The sequence below is a fragment of the Prunus avium genome, chromosome 1 (assembly GCF_965620075.1).
Source record: "Prunus avium chromosome 1, drPruAviu1.hap1.1, whole genome shotgun sequence".
In the NCBI taxonomy this organism is placed as follows: domain Eukaryota; kingdom Viridiplantae; phylum Streptophyta; class Magnoliopsida; order Rosales; family Rosaceae; genus Prunus; species Prunus avium.
The window spans coordinates 60,918,398-60,934,554 of NC_142284.1; the positions used below are offsets into that span (position 1 = coordinate 60,918,398).

Here is a 16,157-nt window from a genome sequence, read left to right on the forward strand (position 1 = left end):
TGTTTTTGTTTTTGTTTTCTTCTAATGATTTGTAAAACGTCATTTATAATATCTCTTGGAAACTAGAATTTGTATTGAAATAACCAGTAGACTTGTAAAGAAACCTGGCTTCTGACGGAAAATATTTTGAAGGTACTACTGCCCTCTCAAGAGATTTATGGTTGCTATGGGATGCACCTTTTTGCTCACACTGAAGTTTTCTTTGCACGCTTTTGATTTTTGTATTACTCACACCTCAGATGGGTATTGTTTACTGTATATGCCGTTCCCCAGGGTTATTTTATGAGAAGGGTTATTTAAAAAGTTGAGTAGGGTTATAGACCAAATACAAGAAGAACGATCACTAAATTGGTGACCTAAATGTAGCAGTTCTGTTGTTCATCATTGGATGAGCTGGTCGGTACATCAGTTTCATCGTCTGTGAGGTATTGGAAATTTGGAATGACCACTATTGTGTTTGCCAAAATCCTCTCAGAAGTTTAAATTAAGAATTCAGAGAAATTCTCCAAGAATGCTGGCAGTGGTAGGCTAGACTTTTACATATCCAACTGTAAATCTTCCTCAGCCATTTGTAGAGGTGCTAAGCAGCAGGTATCCAGAATTTTACACATTTTCACTACTGTCCCTTTCTTTTTCCTTTTTTAGGGGCACAAATAATGTCCCCGTAAATGTGTTCGATCACGGTTGTGTCAACTTCTATCACTTTTCTTTGTAGTTTTAGTTTTATAGGGTGCTTAGTAGCTGCCTCCAACTTGTTTCATTCTTCTCATACTTCGGATTTTTTCTCTGTTTTTTTTCCTTTCTACCATGTAGTTCTAAATGCTCCTAAGTTCTGACTCCGATAACCCTCAAAGGTGGTTAGCCTTTACTGAAACTGATAGAGCCCCAGATGTAGGACTGAGCTGTACTTTCATTTCATACATCTAGGTCTTCTGTTCAGTACTATGGGGTCATTTACTTTAACTTTGCGCCGTCTCTAACCCATTTTCTTCTATTCCATTTTAAGTCAACGTGTCAAATTGTGTCTAACATCTATTCCATGTCTCTAACTCATTTTCTTCCATTCCATTTTGAGAAATTTACTCAGCCTGGCTCGCACTCTCTTCTCTCTTTGATAAAAATGTCATCTTCAGGCTCTAAGAAAAATGATAGGAACCATAAAAACCTTCACGAACACTCCTCCTGATCAAACGTTTGTCCTACATTCCTTCTGTTTCCAGTTTGGGTATTTTTTGGCGGATAGTTTCAAGTTTGGGTTGCAGATGAAGAGGAGTTGGAGAATGGGGAAAGGAAAAAATTTCCCCCTAAAGGCACAATAATTACAATATTATATTTCCTAACTGTTGTTTTCTGAAACAATAATAATGTTGTTAATGGGGTTTTTTATTATTATCTCTAAAGGGGTATTATTAAGTTCATTGACATGCTGGAGTGGAATGGTGCAAGCAAGGTTTGGCTTTTTGCCATTTCACCGTATACATTTCAATATCCACAATGACTAGGAAGTGACCATCTCTAAATTATAGATCCTTCTTGTGTTAATCGTCGAGATCATCACACTTTACCGCCTATAGGGCAGACTTATTTTTTATGGGAGTGATTATCTGCAGAGAATCTCAGAGTCCGGTAAATATTTAGCGGCATCTGTGAAAATTCATCAAAACTCTTAGAGTCATCGCACATTTTGGACATGATCCGTTGTAAAACAAAGAGGTAAGGAAAACAATATCTTTTGTCAAGTTTGGGTTTTTTTTTTCGTCCGAATTTTTATTGATTACTTCTTTTCTTTTTGCTTGTGATTTAAGGTTTCATTTTAGGCAATTAGAAGATCATCCACTCCTTCTATCTTCTACTGAGAGATTTAACCATTGCATTAAGAAAATGGTTGCCATGGCTGAAAGGGAGGAGGCCCAAGAAAAGATATACAACAAGAAAGTTGACTTCAATAGAGTCATTGAGGAAGGATGGGTTTTTCGTGATGCTCTCAAAGAAAGACATTATCGCCAAAACGTTTAGGGAGCATTTGAATATGCTCACTACGTGTGTCTCAACATTAATTGTGATTTGCAAGAGGGAGGAGACAAATATAAAAATACAAAGCCTTTGGTACGTATTATTATAATTTATGCACATATATACTCTCTCTCTCCTTTAAATTAATTACTACTTTGTAAACCCTTAATTTCCTATATATAAAATTCACTATTATTATGATTAAAACTATTCCAGACCCCATACGAAATACAGAAAAAGCTTAATTGGTTCTTCCCAACCCTGCTGATAGACGTATATGCTTTATTTGACTGAGGTAGATGCCCTCACGGACCTTGGGAGGTAAATGTTACACTTACACACACAACACACTACATTTTTAGTGAAACGTTATTCAACTTTTCATTTTGTTTGCGTAGCTTCTTTTAATACATACACATACGTACCTTACTTGAGTCCTATATATGTTAATAGGTATAAAATTGTCTGAGAGAAGAAAGAAAAAGAAGATGCAGACGAAAAAGAAGTTGAAGGCGAGGACGAAGAAGAAGAGGAAGATAAGGGCAAGGATGAAGTTGCTGCATAGCGTCTTTTAATTTTTCTTTTTTTGGTCCTGCTTGAAAACGATTTTCCTAAGTAGCTAGAGTTATAATGAGTGATATTATAGCAAGAGTTATGTATGTTTTATTCTAGGTTCTAATAATCTCGATGTTTAAATTTGAAAAATGATTACCAAAATGTGCAGTTTTTGCATGCTTATTATCTGAATTATTTGCATTCGTAAAGGTGGGAGAGGTGGAACTGTAAAAGTTAGGCTGACCGGCCACCACCGTCTCTGGTTGATGTTCTTGTCTCGGATGCCCTCCGGCTGGCGCTGTGTGATTGAATGAAGGGTGAAGGAAGCGATGGCTGCTGTTTTTGTAGTTTAGTTTGAACTTTCTCGTGCTTCTTGTTTGTAACGTTGTTTTGCTTGGGCCTTTCTGGCCTATTTGCTTTGTTTCCTTCCTTTACCTTGGTTGGGCTTTTATGGAATTTGATTCGGACCCAAAAAAAAAAAAAAATTGTTCACTTGGTTTCAGGTTCGACTCCCATGCTTGACACCATGGTAGTGTGTGAAATAACCTTCCTCCTCCTCTAGTTTATATACTATCACTTCTACTAAATAAAAAAAGTGACACCTATCAGAAAACTATATTTTTCACACACAATTTGAGAGGCAGGTTATAATTTGAAAGGCTAGCTGTGTGCGGAGGTCGGCTGCATCAAGCCCAAGCAAACATAATAAACGGGATACAGGAGGATAGATTTGGTTATGGTCCTAACAAATATTTTTTAAAATTTTATACAAGCGATAGGCCAATAATTACTTTTATGGAGATTCACTTCTCAAAATAATTACTTTAAATGATTTTAAGTGATTTTATTAAGAATCACATGGGAGGTGCTTCTCCCCATCATCACTTAAAATCACTAAAAATAGATTTTTTGGATAAGCACATGAGAGGTGCTTCTTCCCAGAAGTAATTTTGGTCTATCCAGAATCACCTCCAAATGAGCCCTTAATCACTTTGAGTACTTTTAAACTTCATGCAAAAAAACCAAAAGTATTTAAGCGGTCCATCATTCATTTCCTTTTTTCCTCATTTAAGTGATCCATCATTCATCGTGTTTTCAATAGTTCAATGTGTGTGTGTTTTTTTTAAACCATAAGAAAGGGAGTGCATATTTGAAGCCACCAAAAATACGGAAAGTTTAGATTACTATCTTTAAGGGGCTGTTTGGGATTGCTTTTAGGCTTATTTACTGTAGTGCCCCCTGAAACTTCGGTCAAATCTCACTTTGCCCCCCCCCAAAAAAAACTTAAAATGACCTACTTTCATCCATCGACCAAGGTTTAGTAACCCACTTTGCCCCTACCATCAACTCCATCTAAAAGTCTGTTAACTTTGATGACGTGGCAGGGGTGTTGTTGTAATTTCGTACACATGAACATCATCCACCAATTAAATAAGAAAAAAAAAATTCAAATAATTAAAAACCCTACCAGTACACAATCCAACCCCCTCCCACCCAGATCCCACCATCTCTCTCTCTCTCTCTCTCTCTCTCTCTCTCTCCAGACCCCAGCGTCTCTGTCCACACAACACAACCCAGATATGAATTTGGGTTTTTTTATTTATTGGTTATATCTTAATCGGATCTTGATTTTCGGGGCTCCTATGGGCTTGAATGTGCTAATCTGAGAGAGAGAGAGAGAGAGAGAGAGAGAGAGAGAGAGGGGGGGAGTGGGGTTGGGGAACGGGGCTGGGTTTCAAACAACCCAGATTTGAAGTTGGGTGTTAAGGTTGGTTGGTGATCGAGAGAGGGAGGGTTGTGATGGTGGTAGGGTTCGGATCTAGGGCGGGATGTTGCGACGAGTTCGATGTTTTTTATCATTGAATATTGAATCTGCAACCAACAAAAAAATTAACTAAAAAATTTAATTTTTTATATATATAAAAAAAAAAAAAAAAAAAAGAAGCAACAGAGAGATGAAGTTTATGAAGATGGTGTTGGATGCTGGGTGGAAGATCAATGAGAAGATGGGTAAAATGGTTGTTGGGTTGTATATATATATATATATTTTTTTTTAAACCAAAATAATTGCGAAATCTAATTTAGGAGAAACAATATTTGATTCCACATCCGTCGAACTAAAACAGACGAGGGCAAAAACCGAGCAAAATCACTTATACAACACACATCAAACAACTTTGAGTTTTGGTCTTGAGAATTTTCAGTCTATACATGAGGCTACATATGTTGAAACTCTTAGCATTTAAAACTTTGGCTTCCTCAGCTTCTCCAAACTTGAATGGATTAATCCTAACAGAGAATACAATACTGCCTTTATGCAATCCATTTTGAAATTCCTCTTGGTGGATAAATTGGAGGAGCTACTTGTAGATTTAATGGAGACCAATCAAGTCTCAGAAGTTTTGTTGCTGGGGTGGCTGTGGGTAAGGATTAATGGTGGATGGGGGGTAGGGGAGGATGGCCGTGGGTGGGTGGGAGGATTGGGGCGGCTGGAGTGATGGGTAGAGTTTTGAATTATGTGAAAATATTTTTTTCTTATTTTTTTTAACTTTTAATTATTAGAATATTTAATTATATTTTTATCCATGTGGAGAATGTGGGCTCCACTACCACATCACTCACCTAATTGGTGGATGATGTTCACGTGTACGAACTTACAAAAATACCCCTGCCACGTCATCAAAGTTAACAGACCTTTATATGGAGTTGACAGTAGGGGGCAAAGTGAGTCACCAAACCTCGGTCAAGGGATGAAAGTGGGTCATTTTAAGTTTAAGGGGGCAAAGTGAGATTTGACCTAAGTTTCAGGGGGTACTACAGTAAATAAGCCTTGCTTTTATAGAAAGCACTTCTACTCTTAAATATGGGTAACATTGTACATAACACACATCACTTGAATGTCTTGTACGATCTAGCCTTTACAATTTAATGGGATGTGAGAAAAGAAGTGAAACTGCCACAGCCTACATTCCTGGTCAATTCACTTATTTCCTTGTACTGGAACCCTAAGTTTGCTTGGAGGCTTCTCAAATGAGTTTGTGAGCAAGGCTTACAACATTACCAAAGATGAAGCATACAAAATCACCAAAAGCCAGACTGGGGTTTTGATCATCAAGCTGGGTGAAGATGAAAAGACCAAAATGCCCAAGACCAGTGAAAACTCCACCCACAAACTAGTCCACAAAATCACCAGTTCAACAACATTCATTGAGTAGGAGTTTCCATTTCTCAAAGAGGATGGGTTAAGTGCAAGCCTCATAAAGCTTGAAGCCAATGCAATTAGCTTCCCAATTTACACAACTGATACTACAGTTCAAGTAGTTTATGTTGCTGGAGGGAGTGGGCAGATTCAAATTGTGGGTCTTAATGGTAAACTGGCCTTGGACACACAAGTCAAAGCTGGTGATTTGCTTGTGGTTCCAAGCTTTTTCATGGTGGCTAAACTAGCAGGGGAAAATGAATTGGAATGTTTTTCTGTCATCACAAGTTCCCAGTAAGCAGAAGATGGCGTGCCAAATCCATGTGTCGTAAGAAGCAATCGCTTTAAGGATTATGGTTGGACGACCATGGTGGCCCGTGTATGCCCCATGGTGTGACATTGGGCAGTTTTTCCACTCCCAATGCATGCAGTCAAGGTTTCCTAGCATGCCAGGAAACCCCCGATTCCTCAGCTTTTCGAAGCAGTTTTTGTAGGTCCGCCCTCGTTGGTTTACGAAGATATTCAGCTCCATATAAGTTGTTGACTGCATGACAGAATCTCTTGCAAGCTTCAAAGGATGTGGTCTCTGCTATCTTCAATTAATCATCATTGAGGTCAGCTGCTGTACCATATGCAAGCATACGCATGGCGGCTGTCATCTTCACTTGTGGTGAGAAACCAAGCTTTCCAGTGGCATCAGGTTTTTGTTTGAAGTAATCGTCAAAAGGGACAATTTGTTCCATTATTCGATTAAACAACTCACGCCTCATGCGAAATCTATTACGAAAATCTGAAGGGGGATACAACGGATGGTTAGAGAAGTAATTTTGAAAAAGGTTTTCATGGGCACTTACTCAATCTCTTGGTATAGTACGTCGTCATGATGATGTACCCCCATGGACAACCATTGTTTGTACCACTTTGCAAAACCCAATGGAAGATATCGTATAGTAGTGTAGCTCGGAAGTTTCAGTGTCGTATCCACAGAGAGCAGTGTAAAGAAAATAACAGAGATGAAAAAGAACAAGTGTGATTGAGAGGTAGATTTATGCAAGATTTGATTTAGGGAAAATTTTATTGATTAAAATACTAAGGCATTGGGGTTCCACTTTCAACATAAGCATGCAACTCTTATTAATTTGATCCACAAAATATTTTACATTGTAGTTGTTCAAAATAATTAAATCTCTTTTTAATTTCCTTTAGAAGTATTCTAAGCATAACTTGTATCATTGGCAACAAACTATCAAAAAATAATCTTCATCAAAATTCTATTAATCTAAGTAATTCTCTTCTCTTTTAAAAGCATGAAAGTTTTTACTACACAATGGGAAAAACATGATTGAACCCATGAAATAGATTATCAAACATTCATCAATTAATTAAAAAGAAAACTACAAATTTCATTTGAACAAAAACTACAAATTCACATTAAAGCTTAAGTTTGGATCAAACTAATAAAAATTACACACTCATATTAAAAGCTTTCTCCCTAGCTAAGGCTAGGGAGTTAGTTTCCCATAAAATAAAAGTAAAACAAATTAAAACTAGAAGAATTGGAGGAAGGAGAAAGAGCTCAAGAGAAGATTGTGAGCTTGGTGTGTGTTTTTGAAGCTTAAAGACTTCTCTATTTATAAGGCTAAGAGGGAGAAACATCATGATGAATTCCAACACCACCATTCCTCTTTTAATACAATCCATAACTCCCACTGCATCTTGTCTATGTTAGTGTGGTTGGAATCAATTCCATCCCATACTTCTTTTGCTGCTACACCTCAAGCTTTCTTCACATGGGTTTTCAAAGGTGTTCAATTATGGCTGCCTTTTGCTGCCAACTCATCTGGGTTTTCTTTCGGTTGCTGGAAAAAATGATTCTTCTGAACCAGGCTTGGTGTAGGAAGGCCTGAGGTTTCAATATATATCCAATGGGGCTCAAATTTGGATATGTCATAATAGACACCCATTGGAACAACGTTTATGAAGAATGTATTCCCATCTGAGTAGTACAAGTGTACGTTTTGGGCCATGCAAGGTGACTGCCGAAAATAGACTGGAATTGACTTCATTTCTTTTCTTTCCTTTCTTTTTGCTTCACATGCATGCACATTCTTTCTCTTTAATAGCTCCAGCATGTACCTATATAAAATCATGATATTAGAATGTAAAATTATTGCCCAATTGATAAAAGTTTGGGTGCCACTTCAAAGAGAGATAACCAAATAGAGAATTCAAATGAATTAGCCTATATTTCAATGAAGTGCAAATGGATTCGTAAAATGCAATGGAACATTCTAATTGGTGCAAAAATCAATAAAACAAAGTACTAACAAATATAGATTAGGGATAGAAATTGTAATAATGATGTGTTTATCAACCATCGAGCTCTTCTCCTTCTTCTTCGCTGCTTTTTTCCTTTGGTAGTTTTCGAACATTTCCAAAAACATTATGTTGGCACCTGTCTAATCACTAGAAGAGCTATCATATCCATTGTTGGCCATTCTAGTGCAGTGGTAGAAGAATGAATATTGACAATACAAGAGTTGGGAAGTGGTGTGTTATGAAAATAAGATGGTTGTTCATTTATAGAGGATGTGATGGTTTAAGAGATAACAAATATACGGATGAGATTCATATGAGGTAATTCGATCCAATGGTTATTGTAAGATGTAATCTGAAGAGATTAGATTTTTTATCTGAAGCCATAACGAATGAGACCTATATCCATCTACCACTATTATTATTTGACAAAAGTAAAATGCATAGGGATGAAAGGCCATAACGAAGGGGACATCACCATGCCTACCACAATTATTATTTGACAATGTAGATAAGAGAGGGGTGGAAAGCCATAATGCAAGGGACCCATATCCAACTTTGGGATGACCATCGTATCTATGAAATAAAATGTTGATTTCCAAATCTTGTCCAAATTTTGATTTTTTTATGGTTGAAATGTTCACACAAAAAAAACTAACATAACATGAACAAACATTAAAGTAAAATAGTTAACCCCCCAAAAAAAAAACCATGTAAATCAAATTACATCATTAAAAAATATAGAGCCTCCCATTGTGGGAGAGATTCCTTTAGAGCCCCAAAGATTCCATCGGAGCTCTAAATGGGGCTCTATAAACCCTTTGTAGAGCCCCAACCATTGGGGATGGCTTGACACCGCCTAGTAGGGAACGTGTCCGCCTCTAACAGCCGGGACTCACATCGTAGAATGGTCCTATATACATATAATTTTCAATGAGTTCATTTTGATTTTGATTTCTATACCCACTCCCATTTTGACCACATACACTCCTTTTTCAGCTATAAAATAGAGTGTAAGTGGACAAAATTGGAGTGGGGAAATCACCACTCATATAATAGATAAAGTGGAAAACCTTCTTACTTCTTTCTTCATGTCGTTCATGCCATTGACAAGTTGTTGTCCTCAAAGTACCACGTCTATGCATGTGCCACGTCAACATCAAGCATAAAAAAACGACAGACATATCTGTGGGATACAGGAGGACCTTTTGATCGGTGATGATGGCTGAGCAGTGCCGTACTACATGTTAGTTTGTCGGATTTTCTACTTTGCCATGTGGACGATTTGATCCATGATATTTTATAGACACCAACAAATTAAAATACACCCCTTACCAGATTTGAATTTCATTTAACTCGAGTGTCAGAATAAATCTTTACTCAAAAAAGCTCATGGGGTCTACAAAGATGACAATTATTGAAACACAAGGGAGAATTCAAAACCAACTACAGATATCTCTGTCAAAGTAGAGCAAGGTTTGCAGAGTTAGGCTTGAGGTGAATAAGTTGAAGTGAAAAAAGAATTGCCAACGGGTCATTATCTCATTAATGCAAATGACTTCTTCACATACCAATTCTTTATTTCACATAAACTTAACCTCTCCAAGTTCTTACCTCCCCGCCATTCTCATCGTCGGCATTGAGTTGTCGGCCGGAGAGTGGGTAAAATTGGAACTTTAGGTGACAAAAATAGAAAAGGCGTGTAATCAACAAATTCTTTGAACGAGGGCCACATATCTTACTTCAATTATTAACCCCATCTTAAACAGTACATAATCTTTTGTAAAAGAAATTTTCAACTGTTGACTTTAGCCTAATAATGTATTTTGCAGTGCCACTATAATACATCTATTGTAAAATATATTTTCAACTGTTGACTTTATACTAATGAGAAGCGTATTTGAACATAAAATTGGTTGAATTGAACCAGGACACGTGGCGTATTTGAACATAAAATTATGGAAAAAGAGAGGAAATGTTGAAGAATTCAAGAGCATTTAAATTTTCTCTTCTTCTCTATATAATGGACAAACTCCTGCACCTCTGTCTTCATCCATAAACTTCATCAGGTCTGATTTGTATTGCTTTGTTTGTAGGCTTTAGGTTTTTGTGTTCTCTCTCTCTGTCTCTTGAAACTAACTGAAGGTGGAAGCCAATATGGACTTAACACCCAAGCAAGCCCAGAAGTTGTTTGAGGGAGATGGTGGAGCATATTACATTTGGTCAAGTTCAGATGTTCCAGCTCTTGGTGAGGCCAAGGTTGGTGCAGGCAAGCTTGTTCTTCAACCTCATGGCTTTGCTCTTCCTCACTATGCTGATTCTGCCAAACTGGGATATGTTCTTCAAGGTAATTTTTTAAAATAAATTTTTGTTCATCATTGACCTTGTTATATAAAAGTTTTTCTTTATGTTGTTTACTACGGTGGATATATATTGTCCGTTCTCTTACCAAATTTATATCATCAGATCATAATCAATTTGACCAATTATTCGATTCTCGTAGAAGTTTGAAGATCGTGTGTATGTGTGTGTTTATTTTTGTTTGGCCGATTAAAAATGGTCTAACATAAACATTTGTTTCCTCATTGACCTTAAAATTTTGTTTATGATGTTTGCTACGATGGATATATATTGTTCGCTTACCAAACTTTATATTGTCAGACAAACATACGCAGTGTCCAATCGTAAACCTAGATGTTGGAAAATTTATAGGATTAATGAATGACATATTGATGCAGGTGATGATGGATTAGTTGGAATGGTATTCCCTAACACATCAGAGGAGGTGGTGATTAAGCTTAAGAAAGGGGATGTGATACCAATACTCCTTGGATCAGTCTCATGGTGGTTCAACAATGGAGGCTCAAACTCTGAGGAACTTGTCGTTGTCTTCTTGGGTGAGACTACCAGAGCATACATTCCTGGTCAATTCACCTATTTCTTTGTAGCTGGAACCCAGAGTTTGCTTGGAGGCTTCTCAACTGAGTTTGTGAGCAAGGCCTACAACATTACCAAAGATGAAGCAGACAAAATCACCAAAAGCCAGACTGGGGTTTTGATCATCAAGCTGGGTGAAGATGAAAAGACCAAAATGCCCAAACCCAGTGAAAACTCCACCCGCAAACTTGTCCGCAACATCACTTGTAAAACAACAACATTGACTGAGAAGGAGTTTCCATTTCTCAAACAGGCTGGTTTAAGTGCAAGCCTGATAAAGCTTGAAGCCAATGCAATTAGCTCCCCAATTTACACAACTGATGCTACAGTTCAAGTAGTTTATGTTGCTGGAGGGAGTGGGCAGATTCAAATTGTGGGTCTCAATGGTCAACTGGTCTTGGATACAGAAGTCAAAGCTGGTGATTTGCTTGTGGTTCCAAGCTTCTTCATGGTGGCTAAACTTGCAGGGGGAAATGGATTGGAGTGTTTCTCTGTCATCACAAGTTCCCAGTAAGCAGAAGATGATCATATAAAATACTTCATTTTTGCAAGACAATATAATTGTTATTTGTTTTGTTTTATTTAGGAATAATAATTTGTCATTATTTTTGCAGGCCTGTGCTAGAAGACTTAGCTGGCAAGACATCAGCATTGGGGGCATTATCACCGGAGATGCTACAAATAGCTCTTAATATAACTCCAGAGTTGCAGGATCTTCTCAGCTCAAGGATTAGAAAGATCTGATCAATCATTATCCAAGTAGATCCATGCATGTTGATCACTGCAATATTTTATGGCTTAATTCCTCTTTTATGTGATGTATCAATTTGTTACTGATTTAAATAAAAGTTTATTTCTCAATAATAAAATAAAGATTGTGTGGATCATTTTTTCTGTAATCTCCTCCTTACTCCTCTCTTATTCTAGAGGATTGTGCGGATCAATGGCGTTGGGGTTTCATATGGAGTTTGAACTCTGAAGGCTGTTAAGGTTGAGGTTCTCTTGAATTGGCAATTTCCTCCTTTTGGGTGGTGGAACTGTATAGGGCCCCACTTTAAAGGAGGCCCCACATTATATATTTATTTACACTAATATATTGTTGTAGCTTAGTAATGATGGGAGCATTTTTACTCGCTACATTAACCAAAGGCGTACACTCACCGTCATCCTAAGAATTCCAAGAAGTTCTCCAAGAATGCTGGCAGTGGTAGGCTAGACTTTTACATATCCAACTGTAAATCTTCCTCAGCCATTTGTAGAGGTGCTAAGCAGCAGGTATGCAGAGTTTTACACATTTTCACTACTGTCCTTTTCTTTTTCCTTTTTTAGGGGCACAAATAATGACCCCGTAAATCTGTTCGATCACGGTTGTGTCAACTTCTATCACTTTTCTTTGTAGTTTTAGTTTTATAGGGTGCTTAGTAGCTGCCTCCAACTTGTTTCATTCTTCTCATACTTCGGATTTTTTCTCTGTGTTTTTTTTCTTTCTAAATTTGTCCATGGAGTTCTTAATGCTCCTAAGTTCTGACTCCGATAACCCTCAAAGGTGGTTAGCCTTTACTGAAACTGATAGAGCCCCAGATGTAGGACTGAGCTGTACTTTCATTTCATACATCTAGGTCTTCTGTTCAGTACTATGGGGTCATTTACTTTAACTTTGCGCCGTCTCTAACCCATTTTCTTCTATTCCATTTTAAGAAATTTACTCAGCCCGGCTCGCACTCTCTTCTCTCTTTGATAAAAATGTCATCTTCAGGCTCTAAGAAAATTGATAGGAACCATAAAAACCTTCACGAACACTCCTCCTGATCAAAAGTTTGTCCTACTTTCCTTCTGTTTCCAGTTTGGGTATTTTTTGGCGGATAGTTTCAAGTTTGGGTTGCAGATGAAGAGGGGTAGATGGAGAATGGGGAAAGGAAAAAATTTCCCCCTAAAGGCACAATAGTTACAATATTATATTTCCTAACTGTTGTTTTCTGAAACAATATAATAATGTTGTTAATGGGGTTTTTTTTTTTTTTTTTTATCTCTGAAGGGGTATTATTAAGTTCATTGACATGCTGGAGTGGAATGGTGCAAGCAAGGTTTGGCTTTTTGCCATTTCACCATATACATTTCAATATCCACAATGACTAGGAAGTGACCATCTCTAAATTATAGATCCTTCTTGTATTAATCGTCGAGATCATCACACTTTATCCGCCTATAGGGCAGACTTTAAATTTTTTATGGGAGTGATTATACACAGAGATTCGTCGAGAATCTCAGAATCCGGTAAATATTTAGCGGCGTCCGTGAAAATTCGTCAAAACTCTTTAGAGTCATCGCACATTTTGGACATGATACATTGTAAAACAAAGAGATAAGGAAAGCTATATCTTTTGTCAAGTTTGGGTTTTTTTTTTCTTCTGAATTTTTATTGATTACTTCTTTTCTTTTTGCTTGTGAATTAAGGTTTCGTTTTAGGCAATTAGAAGATCATCCACTCCTTCTATCTTCTACTGAGAGATTTAACTATTACATTAAGAAAATGGTTGCCATGGCTGAAAGGGACGAGGCCCAAGAAAAGTTATACAACAAGAAAGTTGACTTCAATAGAGTCATTGAGGAAGGATGGGTTATGGTCCTAACAAATATTTTTTAAAATTTTATACAAGAGATAGGCCAATAATTACTTTTATAGAGAATCACTTCTCAAAATAATTACTTTAAATGATTTTAAGTGATTTTATTAAAAATCACATGGGAGGTGTTTCTCCCCATCATCACTTAAAATCACTAAAAGTGGATTTTTTGGAGAAGCACATCTCACAAAAGTAATTCTGGTCTATCCAGAATCACCCTCAAACAAGCCCTTAATCACTTTGAGTACTTTTAAACTTCTTGCAAAAAAACCAAAAGTTTTTAAGCGGTCCATCATTCATTTCCTTTTTTCCTCATTTAAGTGATCCATCATTCATCGTGTTTTCAATAGTATTTGTCCCATTGCAAATCAATGGTCTCAGATTTGAACCTTCATGACACCTTAGTAGTGTGTGTGTGAGAAACCCCTCATCATCCTGTAGTTTAAATTATCGCGTGTACTAAATAAAAAGTCAATGGTCTCAGTTTCACTTACAATGGTGCAGTTCAATAGCTTACAAATTAAAAACTATACTTTTTTAAATATATTTTTAAATATTAAATAAAATAAAATGAATAAAGTTAATTACGATAAGAATTATACAATTAAAATGGTTTAAAAAAGATCTTTAAAAAGAGACTAATTTTGAATTTTTTTTTAAAAAATAAATAATAATAACATAATATTTTTTGGTTGGTGACAACATTATATTAACCCACTTTTATTTTTATTTTGAAGAATTGAAAGTAGATTAAATGAGAAAACATCAGAGTTATTATAAGAGAGAGAATGTAGAGTTATTATGGTAGGCCAGCTTATTGAAATGAGAGTCACCATCGCAGATACTGACTCTGAATAAGTGGGCACGAACCTATCTCTTTTTTTCTTCCTTAAATTGCAAAGATACAAATTCATTATTATAAAATTAGATATACAAACAGATGACAGATCACAAGCTCCTAAACCAACTAGGTCGGCTAGATAAAAACAAACAGCTGAAAGCGTACTTACTCAAAATTTTGTAGTTTTGGAAAGCATTCGCCCATTTGTGTACAAGAAGCATTAAATGATGTAAATAAGTACGAATTAGCTCTCATTTTAATGGTATTTCTTTTCTTAATGTTACAAGAAGTCTCGAGTTTAATTCTCTAAATATTTTTTTTTTGAGCTGGCTTCATTATTGGCTTTCGTTTTTAGGCAAGGGTAAAATTTTTGGTCTCATCAATTATTGTACTTTATATTTTCTTTGGATGAGTTCATATTGATTCCTATAATAGACTCTAGTATAGGAACAAACTAGACCTCTATTTTTGTCGTTGCCATGGTCCCTTGAAAATTGCTTCACACACATTTCCCTAGGGTTTTGAGATTAGCAGTAGAATGCTCCTTTTCTTTTTTTTTGGGTCAAGAGCACTTTCATTCCAACCGAAAGAGAAGTATAAACATAGAAGTAGGCTACCCACCACAGCCACAACCAAAGAAGAACAAAGCTACCAACAGCCAGAGAAAAGAAAGAAGAAAAACAAGCTACAGCAAAACTAAAGCGACCACAGCAGAAAAAAAACAAGAAGATGAAATACAAGCTACCGCAAAACAAAATCAAATTTTGTTAGAGGCCAAACCTATGACACCGCCCAGTAGGGAACGCGTCCGCCTCTAACAGCCGTGACTCACGTGGTCCTATATACATATACTTTTCAATGATAGTTCATTTTGATTTCTATAGACTAATAAATAATAGATATAGTGGAAAACCTTCTTACTTCTTTCTTCATGTCGTTCATGCCATTGACAAGTTGTTGTCCTCCAAAGTACTTCGTCTATGCATGTGCTGAGGTCTACATCAAGCTTAAAAAAACGACAGACATATCTGTGGGATACAGGAGGACCGTCTGATCGGTGATGATGGCTGAGCAGTGCCGTACTACATGTTAGTTTGTCAGATTTTCTACAGATATCTCTGTCAAAGTAGAGCAAGGTTTGCAGAGTTAGGCTTGAGGTGAATAACTTGAAGTGAAAAAAGAATTGCCAACGGGTCACTATCTCATTAATACAAATCACTTCTTCACATACCAATTCCTTATTTCACATAAACTTAACCTCTCCAATTTCTTACCTTCCCGCCATTCTCATCGTCGGCATTGAGCTGTCGGCCGGAGAGTGGGTAAAATTGGAACTTTAGGTGACACAAATTGAAAAGGCGTGTAGACTGTAGTGTAATCAACAAATTCGTGAGTGTCATTAGAATTCCCGGAATTCTTTGATCGAGTGCCACATATAATACTTCAATTATTAACCCCATCTTAAACAGTACATAATCTTTTGTAAAAGAAATTTTCAACTGTTGACTTTAGCCTAATATATATATTTTGTAGTGCCACTATAATACATCTTTTGTAAAATATATTTTCAACTGTTGACTTTATACTGATGAGAAGCGTATTTGAACATAAAATTGGTTGAATTGAACCAGGACACGTGGCGTATTTGAACATAAAATTATGGAAAAAGAGA

At 36.6% G+C, this 16,157-nt stretch overlaps 1 protein-coding gene and 1 pseudogene across 1 annotated transcript; both read left to right on the forward strand.

Annotated features, from left to right (window-relative positions):
• The first annotated feature begins 5,496 nt into the window (after nucleotides 1–5,496).
• On the forward strand, nucleotides 5,497–6,082 carry LOC110744925 (glycinin G3-like; annotated as a pseudogene).
• A 3,989-nt stretch (nucleotides 6,083–10,071) lies between these two features.
• LOC110744933 (cocosin 1) lies at nucleotides 10,072–11,907 on the forward strand. Its single transcript, XM_021944971.2, has 3 exons — nucleotides 10,072–10,430; nucleotides 10,822–11,530; nucleotides 11,635–11,907. The coding sequence occupies exons 1-3, from the start codon at nucleotides 10,241–10,243 to the stop codon at nucleotides 11,762–11,764; spliced, it is 1,029 nt and encodes a 342-aa protein (XP_021800663.2). The 5' UTR covers nucleotides 10,072–10,240; the 3' UTR covers nucleotides 11,765–11,907.
• Nucleotides 11,908–16,157: the final 4,250 nt, after the last annotated feature.